Here is a 14,075-nt window from a genome sequence, read left to right as displayed (position 1 = left end):
CTAAACAAATAACGTCTTAGTGTTCAACAGCGCCGCCAATTTGTAGAGATGAACTACGCTGTAAGCTAAGGGGCCAACAAGGTCGCGCCCGAAAGCCGGTCTTGAGGGGATTACCATGGTCCCTGAAAGGGACGCGACCATCGGCCCTACTTTTCTTTCAATGCACTCTTAAAAATGAACTTCACCGCATAGCACGCTCCTAGCCAACCATAATCTCGAATGATATCGTTATCTGCCCTGATTTGTTGAAAACGGGAGGTGTACGCCTTTTCTGTGACACTTATGTTGTTCATAATTGTCACAAAAAAGGCGTACGCCTCCCGTTTTCAGCAAATCACGGCAGATAACGATATCATTAGAGATTATGGTTGGCTAGGAGCGTGCTTTGCGGTGAAGTTCATTTTTAAGAGCGTAGGAGGCAGCGAACGAGTGCCCATTCGTGGAACCCAGCTCTCCCTGTCCGATTTGTTTCGGTTTCAGTCTGTCTACCAACGTCATGATGACGTTCGTCTGGTAGAGGTCTATATAGCGAGTTCTAGTATACAGTGGACTACGTGGTGGTGGCGGTGCTAATGGAACTGCTTGCCGTAGTCGACCACACTCGGGAGGGTAACGTCACGACTATCTATACGGGGGGGGGGGGGGTCGTGCATCCTGGGTCGACTTGACTGGGAACTGTGCCGACATTTGTCTTAAAGCGTCTGAGGAAATCCCAGAGAAAACACACAAACAGCACAGCAGGCGCCCGGATTTGAACCGGGGTCACTTCCCAGTCTCGGCGTGGAATGCACCGGTAGCTCGTTCCGTTGATAACGTCAACGTCAATTTGACGTACCTACCAAAAACCAATGACAGCGTGCGTGACTCAGAATCTTGTTGTTATAGGAAAATTTAATGAGACAGGTATGAGACAGGTATGGTCACATGTGACGCAACGATTATGTACAACAGTTATTTACAACATGGTGATCGATGAAATGATATGATATAGTTCACGGCGGCGTGCCCTTGATCGTAACGCAGCCACCTCGGGCTGAAAGCGACGGATGGAAGCGCCATCGACGAAGAAACCTGTCATCTCCAATAGCGAACAGTTCCCGCTGCAACTCAGTAGTGAGCAGTATGCGCGCTCTCCGCACCAAGCAAAAAATGGGCACATCTCGACGACGTTGCGCGACTGCCTTACAACGAGCCTCCCAAAGCACAACCGCGCCGCAAGCTGTGAGAAGTACACTAAGGCGGTGTGGGTGACGTTGGTTAAAGCGCACTGGGCATACTATGTTCGTGCTTCGTCGGACAAGGTTCCAAAAGACGCGAGCAATGCGGCAGGCAAACAACACGTGCATGTTTGTCTCACGTTCACTGCAGTAAGGGCACAAATCTGTCGCTGTTACGTGCCACGAGTACAGGCGGTCCCGTGTGGGTTGCACGCCCCACGCGAAAGACCACATGGTGTCCCGCAGAAATCCAGGGAGCCATGTAAACACCGTCCATGCTATGTTTGACGCCTGCTCAACACGCACTCAACACGCAACAGAATCTTACCTGTTGATTGGTTGCGGTAGACGGCCAACCGAGCTCCCGGTTGCCCACATGTGTGAGGCCAACAACGGCAAGCCGGTTTTGTCACCACCACCACCCGGTAGCGGTATGTACAAAAAAAACTTTAATAAGCGAAGTCACCATAGCCTACCCTTTGGCAAAGCGCAAAAAAGGAGGAGGGCGACAGATAATACGGACAAGTACTAAAGACCCCCACCTACCGACTACTTGGTCGCGGCCGACCAAATCTCCCTCTGCTATCGCCCGCATCTACAGTAATGTGCTCCGGCACCTCTGCGGATTTGGGAATAGCAAGCCTACATCATGGCTAACCTTCCCCTTCTTTTTTTTTTATCAGCATTAAACATATCCCCTCCCCGCCACCTATCACCCTTGGAACAATGACGTACGTGATGTCAAAATGCCACTATGGACTAAATCACTTGCCTTCAGAATACTACCAGATTTATGTCATTGCAATCTACGCGCATGACATTCTATTATAGCAGCATATATTTGCTCTATGTGACGTAGAAGTGTCACAAAATTAATTGATAGTTATGGCAAGTATTGTGACATAGTGTGCGCAACTTGGCACCTCTCTGGCAACACTTCCCCTCCAAGGTCGATTCCCGTCTCATCACCACAGCTGCCGGGGTGCTTCAAACGTGGGATGGAGAGCTTAGAAGAGAAAGGGGGCACCCGGCATTTGCTAGGAGACAGACACCAGCGCTCTGGATGACGTCTCGTTGTATTGCGACAGTATAAAGTATTAAACGAGGAAGTTAAATGAGTTGCGAGGTCCAGTCTCATTAAAAGTCACTATCTTGGGAATAAACCACAATAAGTACTGAACCATTGTGAAATGGCGCACCGGAAGTTCTATTTGGAGCTCTGCCGATCGCTTAAATTGCGTCTCAAGTTATAATCTTCCGTCTTGCCCCACCCACCACACACAAACTATGATATTCCTGGAATGAGATTCCACGTCGAGTATATAGGATTAATTCTTGAGCGAAGTTTAAAGGCCAACTAAGCAATGTGATCCCTTCGTGCTTAACGTTCTCCCTTACTTGCGACATAGTTTAGAAAGTAGCTGAACATACTTTTTTTTTTTTTTGCCTTTTCTTCTGTGTCATACTAAATGAAAAGAAAAGTCGCGGTTCTCTATAGAATTGCGAGGAGTGTATGATAAGAAGATTTCTTGCCTTTCCTTTCTGTGTAGCTTCGGCTTCGGTGCAATTCGTTTTCGCATATTCAATGCCGGATTGGAATGCCTGCAACAAAGGAAAAAAAAATGATGATAAAAGAAAGCGAATTGAATTGAAGCTGCCGCGATATCTCGCTCGAAGAAAAGGCTGAAAAACTGCACATTACATATAACTATGAAGCTTTAAGACGTTGCGGCAGATCGTCTCATGTGACGTCAATGTCAAGCACAACTATGGTCATGATGTGAACCTGAATTCCAAGTTTTACGGCAAGGAGGGTAATAGAGGTGCGGAAAATCAGTACCGCAAGCACAGGGACTCATCGGGCTGTGACGTCACTGCAGGTGCATGTCTCCGCCACATGAGGCATTGCGGATAAGTAACGTCCTTAGGGCTGCGAATGTCGGAACCTGAGCCGTAGTTGTATTCGAAGAGTACATATCTCTTCAGGTACGAAAGAGTATTATTTCTCTCGGAAAAATGTTATTGTTTGCTCAATATTGTGGCGTGCAGTACAATGCGTCCATGATATAATGAACCAGATATATCACAGCGTCCATACCCCTTTGAATAATAGAGGGACATACACATGAAAGCGGATGCATATCAGCTTCTAAAGAAGCTGTCGAAATAAGCGAAATACGAACCTTTTAGGTACATTAAAGGTACCACGAAATGATTTGCGCGAATTCTGAGTAATCTGCCGGAAAGTGTTCTCATGATCCCTCACTATCGTACACACATCGAATTTTAACCGTATTCCGTGCACCGAAGGCGCAGTTGCACTCGTAACAAACAGGGTGTACTTTTACTCATTTCTTTGCCACATAAATCCCCCCCTTTTGGAGCGTACAATTACTCTAAAAAAAGGAGTCTCTTCACACCCTTTAGGGAGTGGGGTTACGCTCTAAAAGCCCGACTGGAGAGTAGTATTACTCTCCGGCAGGGAGTAAGGGAGTAATTTTACTCCCTTGAGGGAGTGAGGAGACTCCTCTGTTGAGAGTAATTGTACTCTCCAAAAGGGAGTAATATATGTGGCAAGAAAAAAGAGTTAGAGTACACCCTTTTTTTAAGAGTGTACCATGCAAAAATAGCGGGGCGTAACGGTAGGATACAACCCTTCGAAGCGGGCTTACGTCATCGCCATCCAGTCCTCTCAACCAACTGTGGACGACCGAGAGGACACACCCTGCGGGACCACGTGAGTGCGTGGTTTCGGTTTGGACAACAGCGACTCCTATATCTGCCGTCGAAATCAGTAGAGATGTGGCGAAACGCCAATTGTCAGCGGTGCAGGAATATATTATTGATACAGATAAAATGGTTAAAAAGCAAGCGAGCTGGTGGCTAAGATCCATGACGAAAACCCGAGACTGGGAAAAGACGAAAAACAGACGACACAACACAAAGTCTCAAAAAGTCTTCTGTTTTTCGTCTTTTCCCAGTCTCGGGTTTTCGTCATGGATATTATTGAGTTTTACTGCATCGTATACGCTATGGCCATTGCGTTCGTAAGGTATAACGTCGTGGTTCTCTTTGCTCTCTTTGTGGCGTGCGCGTGCGCAGAGCCACCAACGCTATCCCTTACGTACGCAAAGGCGATAGCGTACGGTACACTAAAACCCTCTATTATGCGACACGCACAGCGTCTAGGAATCGTTCTGTACACAGCAACTCATAAAAGGCCACCCACAGAGACACTTTCTTTCTCAGCGGCGGTGAATCCCCAACCCCATTAACCATGCTACACCCTTAAAAATGACCATCATCACATAGCATGCTCCTAGCCAACCATCATCCCTAATGACAACGTGCTCTCCCTAGATTTGTTGAATTTTGTGCCCATTATGCACGATGCCAATGATGCCACGATGATGCCAATACATATATGCACGGCACAGAATAGGCTCCGCCTCCCGTTTTCAACAAAGCAAGGGCGAGAACGTTGTCATTCGGGATTGGATAGGAGCGTGCTATGTGGTGAAGTTCATTTTAGTCTGCAAGCCCTTTCACCACCACCACCACCACCACCATTTTAGTCGTGACGACGCCCACTTCTGCCAGTGAACAACAACGGCGAGCCTATCCTGCCATTACCCCCCCCCCCCCCCTTCATTTTGAAGAGTGTAACAATGAACGGCTACATTACACTTCTGGTACGATTTTGTGTGAATGTTTAGATACAATCTTATCTCTAGGTCAAACATTTCATGGCGAAGTTTGCAAGCTTGCTTGCAAATTTTGCCCGTCCGCGAATCGGCAACATCCTCTGTGCATGATGTCACAGCCAGTTCGCCTCGCAGGCGGACCGTATAGCAGCCACCGTTCACGACCGTGGTAAATATACAATATTTTCGTTATTTGCACGATTTTCAACTTCATATTTCACAGGGTGTATGCTTTAGTACAGAGGAACAAATTTAAAATGGCCGTATGCTTGTCAAATATCCTTTCATAGATCCCCTTAAGATGAGACAGCTCACGCAGACAGGTCAAGCGATAGCTTGATTCGTCAAACTATACGTAGAAGTGTAGCTTCAAGTGCTTCAGATAAAGCGCGATTTCGAAGAATCCCGAGGAGATTGTAGGTTCGGTTATAGATTGATTAGGAGCGAATCCAGGTCACTAGAAACACGTTCGTGTTCCGCCCAAATAAGATAAAAATAAGACAGATGCGTAACCACGGAGAAGCCCACAGATTTCGTCAAGGAGATCCGAGCCCGGGGTTCGCCCATAAATGACTGTGGATTTGATGTGATTAGAGAACGCATGGCTGGGTCAAGCTTTAGCCCAATGTACTGATACGCAATTTGATTTCGGCATGGAAGAACTAGCTAACAGAGACGATTGAGTTGATGACTGTTCTGGATTCGACAGTCATTAGTGAAAATATCTGTGTAGAACACGTTGAAGAAATGTAGAACATTGTTCTCGACAACAATATTAGAAAAGAAAGTCAACAACAACAATAAATGAAGGAGAAGTGATGATGACATGGGATGTTTCCCCGTGGTAGCCAAAGGGCCCTACCCCACTTCACAGCCGTTAATATGAGAGGATGAATTATGATGAATGCGAAGCGACGACGGGGCAGTCTAGACTCACGGTCCACGAAGTTGATTTCGCTGATAATAATAAATGGGTCAAAGTGATAAATCGTACCTTTACGTCGCGAGACAGCGGCGATCATGAGCCACGCGGTATAGGGATTCGCTGTGCGCAACTGAAGGTTATTCTGCATTTAATCGCAGTACACTACACGCCGTTTTTAACGCATCCTCAGTGAGAACGACCTGTCTAAGCAACTGGTACGATTCCACAAAACTGCTTGCGTCTTCATATGCTTCGAATATGCAGTCTTGAAGTCAGTAACCGGCCACCTTATCAACCAAGTGTTTCTTTTTTTTTTTTTTTTTCACCAGATTTTACTGTGACTTACGTTACGACCTGCAACAGCGCGGCATGGCGTGGGAAATTTTGATGTTGCGTACCGCGAACATGGTTTCACAAGATGGTGTAAACTGTATCACCTGTCAAAGATAAGACACTTTACATTCCCATTTTTATTTTGTTTCCATCGTCATCATCATCGGAGTCTTTACGTTGCCAATGTCGCTATAAATCCAGAGTGCGCTTTTAGCTGCGTAATATTGACCACCACTTAAAATTTTCAAACGTGATGTTCCTCCCACTGTCGCTACGCCAGATTAAAAAAAAAAAGAAAAAAAAAGAACAGAATTAGAAGGTGCACTTAGCGGAAAGTATAGGTGTCTTCGACCGGTCGAAATCAAAGAGTTCGACGAGCTTAGTGCACAGCGTTACGATAGATAACGCTCGACAGGTTGAAAACAAGATCAGCTAAAAGCGACCAGAAATGGAAAATAAATTTAAAAAAAAAAAGGAAAAGATATCACCTCATTTAGCGCACCTTCGACGTTCGGGAACCACCTGCGCGCACAGATTGACAGGCACGAAAATAAACGCGCGAAAGCACCGCACCACATCAAAGGATTCATTTATCGACCTTTATCGGTGCGCTATAACGTCAATGCTTCGCGAGCGCAGAATCATATTTTCCGAAATACAGAGATCACGAAAGAAGTGATCTAACAATACGAAAGGGGAGATCTCATGCGTATATGCCGTCTAGACGAGACAGGCTTTTACGTTTATGCGGAAGAGAGTTCATTAAAGCGTACGACTGAACGGCGAAACGCGAGGTATCTTTTACGTCTGCCTGTTATATCTTTTGTCTGTGTAGTACAGAGATGTGTGATTGATTGATTGATTTTAAAAGAAAAAAATGGAGATGGACAGAGATGTGTATTGCACGCTTTTATAAATGTTTGTAGCTTATTTATTGGAAAAAAACTTCTTTGTCTCCACACGTTCATGTTTTGGGGCGAATTGACGACAGGACCCTTAGAGGTAAACTACGGGGAATCAGGAGAATGCGTTAACTCAGGAGAAAATCCTGCTGTCGTGGTGTAGCGGGGGCGTATCGAACCGGGAAGAAGAAGGCCCAGCTTCGAATCCTGGCCTCAGCACTTTTCTCCGGAGTTGTTTGATTTCATTGTTCATTCGTGATAGCAAAGGTTGCGCTGAAGACTGGGTTCAAATCCTACCAGCGCCTGTGCTGTCCGAGGTTTTCCCTATGTTCTTCGAACACTTTCAAGAGGAACGTCGGTACAGTTCCCCCTGAAGTCGGCCCAGGACGCATACTAACCCCCCCCCCTCCTGTCCCCCACTCCTTCCTGCTGTCCTCACTCCATCTCTCCACGTCTGTACGTCGCTCATAGTCACAATTGCTCCGCGGCGCTAACAAGGGACTAAGAAAAAAAAAACTATGTAATTCGCGTCGATGACTGCGCGCGCGACGACCTAGACATCCCACTGACTAGGTTTACCTAAAGCTTGTAACGCTTAAGATAGTGAGAAGCTGAATGAACCTCAATGTAATTCGAATCTGAAGGATAGGCGCAAGGCATCCCCCCCCCCCTTAAAGACCGCACTTTCTATTTTCTTCTTGTAGAAATTACTTCCTTCTTAGAGTGCGCCAAGTGGTTGTGTTCTAGGGCTGGGAAGGTGAGAGAGGACTTCCCAGAGCGAGCACCAAGAAATTTAAACGTCGATCAATATTTCAACCTCGTGCTTCAAGGTCCTCGCATTTCTGCGCCTGAAAGCCGAATTTCGTCAAAGAAACAACAAAATGAAAAGGGGAAAGGTCGTTTTCAAGGCATAGGCATGCCACCCTCGTGTATATAGTCGGCGATTGATTTTCATGTGTGACACTTAACTAATCACTGTGAATAAAACCTTTTCAGGAAAAAAGAAAAGAAAAGAAAGAAGATTGACGTCGTGTTCAGGTTTGAGCCTTCAATATTATAAATAGGGAAGTCCCGCTAATGAGGCCGCTGCAAAACCTTTTTGCTCCTTCTTAGGAAGTGGTCGAACAATGGTTCCACTAATGGGCAGACTGACTATTCTAGAGTCTCTCATCATGGCCATCACTGACTCGCGACGTAAAGCCCCAGATTATTATTGCTGCTGCTACTAAACCGCACAACGAAAACAGAAACTACATCAGGTCGGGTTACCTCACAATCACTAAAGAAATACAAATAAACAAGAATGGCGCATCGTCGATACGCTCTGTCTCTTTTTATCCTAAGACACATCTCTCCGTGTTTTAGTACACTGAGAAGCAGGATGTTGAGTTCCTAAGATGGCAATGTTTAGATAAACAGAATGACCCAACAAGATACATACCCCGTTACGCCCGTACCCCGGCCTGTGCCTAACTAACCTTCCCCTTCTTTCCTCTCTTATCAATAAACATCCCCCCCACCCCCCACCGGTTTCGCCATCTTAATCTTTCATTCGCGCATCTCGCAATGAGTCCCGTCCAACCGTGCATTCAACACGTGGAGCATACCCACGATGGGCGCATCACGCAGGATGCTGGACGCGCGCGCGCGCGCGCGCTTCCACCGGCGACCGCATGGAGCGCCTCAAACATTTAAGCTTCCCACCGCGCTTGGGCTTCAGACGCACGCGGGCTTTCTCTGCGGCTATCAGCCCAGGGCCCGCGCCTCGAATGACAAATCTGTTGCTGCTGCTTCGTTCTCATTATGTGAGCCACCCGCTTTCTGCTCCTTTCAAACAACTTCTCCTACTGCGCTTGTCAGCACCGAACGAGCTGCGACACATCTCGAGAACTTCATCTTACGAACGTTGCGACATCGTCTTGTGCAGTGATAAGATTTTTCGACCTTTCTACGTGGTGTGTGACGTGTGAAAAAGGTGGTGGACGCGACGGATGGTAAAGGGTGCTGGTTGTCGGTTTCTGTGAGCGTGTCTTGTTGTCCATTGTGCACGTAGCGAAATTGCGCGGGAGGCGCTGTACAGTGTAGCATAACGACCGCCTGAGCTCAGTTGTAATTGTCGGGTAGCTTGGCAATTTCATTGAGTGTCGTTGACGTGAGGTAAAAAGGAGGGTAATTGGTACGTTGTTCCGGCGCTTTGATTGGCAGTCGCACGCCCCGAAGTTCGAAAGTTGTTAAAGTGATTTCATGTGGAGTGGCCAGCATCCAGGCTGAGGTCTAAGAATAGCATCTCCCTCTGGGAATTCCTTAACCGCGTTGTGAAGAAGTTGTGCGGAATCGATTTTTGTAGTGCGAGCCGTTGTAGCTGAATGAACGAAGGGCCGCTCTATTTCCAGATAAATCAATCAAATTTTCTCGGTTCAGTACAAAGTCGCAGGTTTGACAGCTGGTGGAAAAGCAAATGCAAACCATGCCGAGTTAGGTTCAGAAAAGGGCTATACGCTATATGTGCCTGTTAACGATTGATCGCTTTGTTGACATTTACGGATCTCGAAGTTGTAACTGCGAGGTGCCTCATCGTAATTGGCGGCAAAGTCTAAAAGGCCCGGGAATCGTGATACTTCTGATACGTGATGCCCACTGGAACGTTTAGAGTAATGTAGTTGACACTCCGGAGTTTAGAGGAAGGTCCGTCCAACGTGCGGGTTCAACACAAAAAGATATTAAAGAAAAAAAAAAGAGTGCTAATTTGAGAACGTACGTAGAACTGAGTAGGTTGTAAAGGGTACAGTGGACTCAATGCCAATGGAAGGAGTGAAGCACGGAAAAGGTTTAACGCTGATCGATACAAGCGTGCTTTCACAGTTGAACATAGCCAGTTGCATAGCTCTGCCCCGCAGCCAACGCGTACATTTCCGTCGGGGGTGTTCCTACGTAGAAAGTGCGTAGCGCATAGTGTAGCACTACATAGAGGGTCCATGTATTGCATAATACCCCTAAGTTAATAACTGTACGAATATGTAGAGTAAGTTAGATAACAGTTAGTACATACAAAGCGTGTTGAAGCTATAGAACAGTTTTAGCCGCATAGAGGCAAAAAAACACACATTCCACAATGAGTGCTGACGTCCAGACACCCGAATGTAGCACCAAGGGGACAGACCTTGACCACTCCAACAACAACAACAACAACAACGCTCCTGTAATAAACATAGACGCCACAGGACTCGACTCGGGAATCCTTCTCCGCGTCCCCGACCTCCGTTTCTCACGAGCTGGCTCTTCCGCCGAATCCTTGTCTCCCTGCTCCGCGGACCAGCACTTCCTGGGTCTGCCGTCCTCATGCGAACACCGCCGCCATTCCATGCAAGATTCTTGCAGTTCCCACCACCATCACCACCATCGCCGCAACCGAGACCGCAAACGGTCCTGCCCCGACGTCCGAGGATCCAACTCGGCCGACCGAAGACGTCGAGGCAGCCGTAGTCCTCTCCCCTGCTACCCCGATTCCGCGAGTGTCACACCTGTCTCCTCTCGGCGCTCGAGTGCCAGCAGTCTCAGCCGGAGGTCGTCGAAGGACAATGAAAGCTGTTGTCACAGTCGAAGGTCCTCCCGGTGCGAGAACGGAAGCAGGCGGTCTTCCCGTTGCGAAGAGAGCAGCAGGAGATCATCCCGTTGCGATGACTCCAGCAGGAGGTCCTCCAGAGGAACAGACGATAGTGGCGGTGGACCGTGTAGCCGCAGGTCGTCACGCAGTGCAGACGAAGAGAGGCGGTGCTCTGAAGACAAGTCGCATCATCGACATCATCACCATCATCGGCGAGAGTCCGCGATGGTGGATGGTGCCAAAAGTAGGAAGACCAGTAGCGCCGAGCCTGGAAGTAACACTTCGAGTCGCAGAACGTCCAAGGTCCCCGCGCTTTTAGTGACGGACGAAGAGACGGGGAGGCAAGAGAAGCCCGACGACGAGTTGGACACGCCAAGACGGCGGATAATCATCTTCATCATCAGCTCGGTGGCCTGTTTCATCTTGCTGATGAGTGTCGTGCTCATCGCCGTGACTCTCACCATCTCGCCCGCCATCGACCACATAGGTGAGTGGGAGATTGTTCAGTACAGTCAAACTCCTTTACAACGAAACTCAGGGGACAGCAAAAAAAAAAAAAAATTCGCTGTAAAGGTATTTTCGTTAAAAAGGACGTCTATTATTGGACCTATAGGCTCCAGCGGGACCGCAAAAAAAAATTTGCTGTAGTGGTATTTTCGTTAAAAAGGATGTCTATTATTGGACCTATAGGCTCCAGCGGGACCGCAAAAAAAATTTGCTGTAGTGGTATTTTCGTTAAAAAGGTGTTCGCTATAAAGGAGTTTGACTGTATATAAAAGCGAAAGTATTACCTGGAATTGTCACATTAAGCCGTTCACCTTCACTGATTTAACGACGACGAAACAACCTATCGGCGAGTGAGCGTCCAGCGCTTGCTGTCATATTTCAACTTGTCATTCCAAACCATCTGTCTTGTGGTCATTTCTTATGAGACTGCCACAGTTCGTTACATGCTTTCCCTACAAATGTTTCTCGACTTTTGTTGAAAGAAAAAAATGAAAGGTCCCACGAAGTTTTCTTTCAGGCTGCACAAGCAGATTCGATACAACGAAAGTATTACGTAGTGGAGGATAGATAGTGCAGTGCATGCTATGCTTCCTTTTAGGCATACTTATTAGATGATTGGGCATTGCTTGTATGATATGACTGTATCGCCCACTTCATCATCATCCAATGTATGTGTGTGTGAGGGTCCCATGTTCCTGAACCGGGTTTGACTTAATGTACACAACTGTGGTTTTTATTCGACTAGAGGAACAAAATCTTGTTTCCGTCCAACTCTCGATTGATGTGCTTTATGTGCTGCTGTTACGCTCCATTTTAACAGGGTTGTCCAACTGATATTTGTATTTAGTTCCCTGACAAAATGAAATGAAGTGAAGGTTGATTTTCGACGTGACTCAAGTTCCTCCCATTTCGAGAGACACTCGTCCGTAGGGAGGCGCACGGCACGACGCTGACGTGTCAATCACGCTCCTAATGTAGACCCGTTAGACCGGCACCTGCCTTCAGCTTTTTAAAGCAGATGCTGATGACGGTGGCACAGGATCAGCACAGACCCGTCAAGCTTCCTGTTTAAAAGTCTTACGCGAAAATCGTTTTTGGAAATTTGAAATTCCAGCAATATACCAAAGAATGAAAAGCGTGAGCGTATTGTATAGCTCATGATGAGAGAGTTTACGGTACGGTACGGTACGGTACGGTACAGTACGGTACGGGCCTATATGGACATTCTATGACTCGCTGAATGTGTGCTGTGTGTGTCCTCAGCAAATCCGACATTTTACACCCACTTGGTCGAAACTTTTGAACTACATGTTCAACTCCATCATCATCTCTGTTCTTCTCTGGTCATCATGTCTTTGTTTTCTCATCATCTCATCATCTGTCTGTGCTTTCTGTGTGTAAGCGTACTGGGGTAGCCAGTTCGACTTCGTCGAAACTCACATCCCCATTTATTTTTTTCTTTATCACACCGCATCACGGTACGCAAGACTGGGTTTTTGACGCAATGTAATAGTACTAATTAGTACGAATTATTTGGTCGTTAGCGTGATGACACAGCCAGCACACTACTACTGATGTATAGGCAACGAGTAGCGCTCGACAACAGTGTACTCGAGCACATAATTCGGGTGTCTCATATTGTTTCAGACAATAAACAGCACATTTTCACCTTACAGACGCGTTGGAGAAATATTAACGCTTAAGACCTGGCACGAACTACACACTAAGAAGAAAAAAAAAGAGAGAGAGAGAGAGAGAAGTAAACTGTGGAGCAATTACAGCTTCTTTTATGCTACGTTTCAGTTCCTCTGACCCTGAGATTTATTCCCTAACACTACAACTAACCCCACCCCCTAAACTTCGCATAAACTTCCGCGCATTCACTCCTAACGGGAACAAATGGCTGTGGCAATGCACCTAGTCCCCGAAAGGACAAAAATTACTCATTGTGTCCCCACCGGGATGTAACGTAGATAATGTTCATTATTAGTAGTAACTGCTGCTCGTATCGAGGATACTGTGAATTTACTGCTGAGATAATTCATTCCTGTGTATGGCTCAGACTTACTCGTTACTACCACTTTGTTCGTAACATCCCAATCTTTCCCATAATCTTTCGCACATTTTTTTGTTGTCCGCCCGGTTTATTCGCCGTCCAAGCAGTGTTAAAGGGAGACCATGGAAGACAAAGTGGGACATCCGCGGAGCGGGGAAAGTTTATGGTTGTAATTAGGATGACCCTGCTCCGTAATGTGTGGTCGAGCGGAAAATTAGGCGTTGGTGTTAGAAAGGCCTAAAACAATGTTCTCATCGTCCAATAAATCGTCGGGCCGCTCGATACGCTGTTAGAGTACGAGTAAGGCGAGCGGACAGCGTGCACTGTTCGTTCCCCCAAAGTATCCGCTGTCTGATAATAATCGTAACGAAATGCGTAACGAGGTAGAACGGACGTTTCGGTACAGGACATTCTGGTACGGACATCTCGGAACACGGACGTTTCGGTACATAGACATCTCGGTACACGGACATCTCGGTGCACGGTATATCCCTTTTTCCATCCGGCCATTCCGTTAATTTATAGAGAAAGCTGGAACTTCTAACGGCGACGAACTGGCGTGTAAACATTTTCCCTATGCGACAATTCTTGTATACCCAGATGACCGTGTACCGAGATTTCCACGTACCGAGATATCCGTGTACCGAAACGTCCGTGTACATTCGCCATGCCTATTGGAACTCGTAAGCACGTGATCTCCCCAGCGGCCCGTCATTGGTGGAGCAACCTCGCCGTACGTGACCTCACCATCGGATCAGTTCCGGTATTCGCGGTACCGACTCGTCTATTATACCCTTTGCCGTAAAACTTGGAATGCAGAGTCGCGC

The 14,075-nt window shown here is 47.0% G+C and overlaps 1 protein-coding gene and 1 long non-coding RNA gene across 3 annotated transcripts in view; one reads left to right on the top strand and one right to left on the bottom strand.

Moving 5' to 3' along the window:
- Positions 1-2,769: 2,769 nt before the first annotated feature.
- The window catches only part of LOC135386179 (uncharacterized), a 200,007-nt gene continuing 188,701 nt past the window's right edge, over positions 2,770-14,075 (bottom strand). For both annotated transcript variants that reach the window (XR_010420627.1, XR_010420626.1), the window contains exon 3: positions 2,770-2,819. This is a non-coding gene — a long non-coding RNA (uncharacterized LOC135386179). The remainder of the gene's footprint in view (positions 2,820-14,075) is intronic.
- Positions 8,818-14,075, top strand: part of LOC135386178 (uncharacterized protein DDB_G0287625-like) — a 370,446-nt gene continuing 365,188 nt past the window's right edge. Inside the window, exon 1 of the mRNA XM_064615949.1 lies at positions 8,818-11,172. Within this exon, the coding sequence (XP_064472019.1) occupies positions 10,194-11,172 (979 nt within the window). The 5' untranslated portion in view covers positions 8,818-10,193. The remainder of the gene's footprint in view (positions 11,173-14,075) is intronic.

The sequence above is a fragment of the Ornithodoros turicata genome, chromosome 2, assembly GCF_037126465.1.
Source record: "Ornithodoros turicata isolate Travis chromosome 2, ASM3712646v1, whole genome shotgun sequence".
Classification (NCBI taxonomy): Eukaryota; Metazoa; Arthropoda; class Arachnida; order Ixodida; family Argasidae; genus Ornithodoros; species Ornithodoros turicata.
This window is presented reverse-complemented; position numbering and strand designations above follow the sequence as displayed.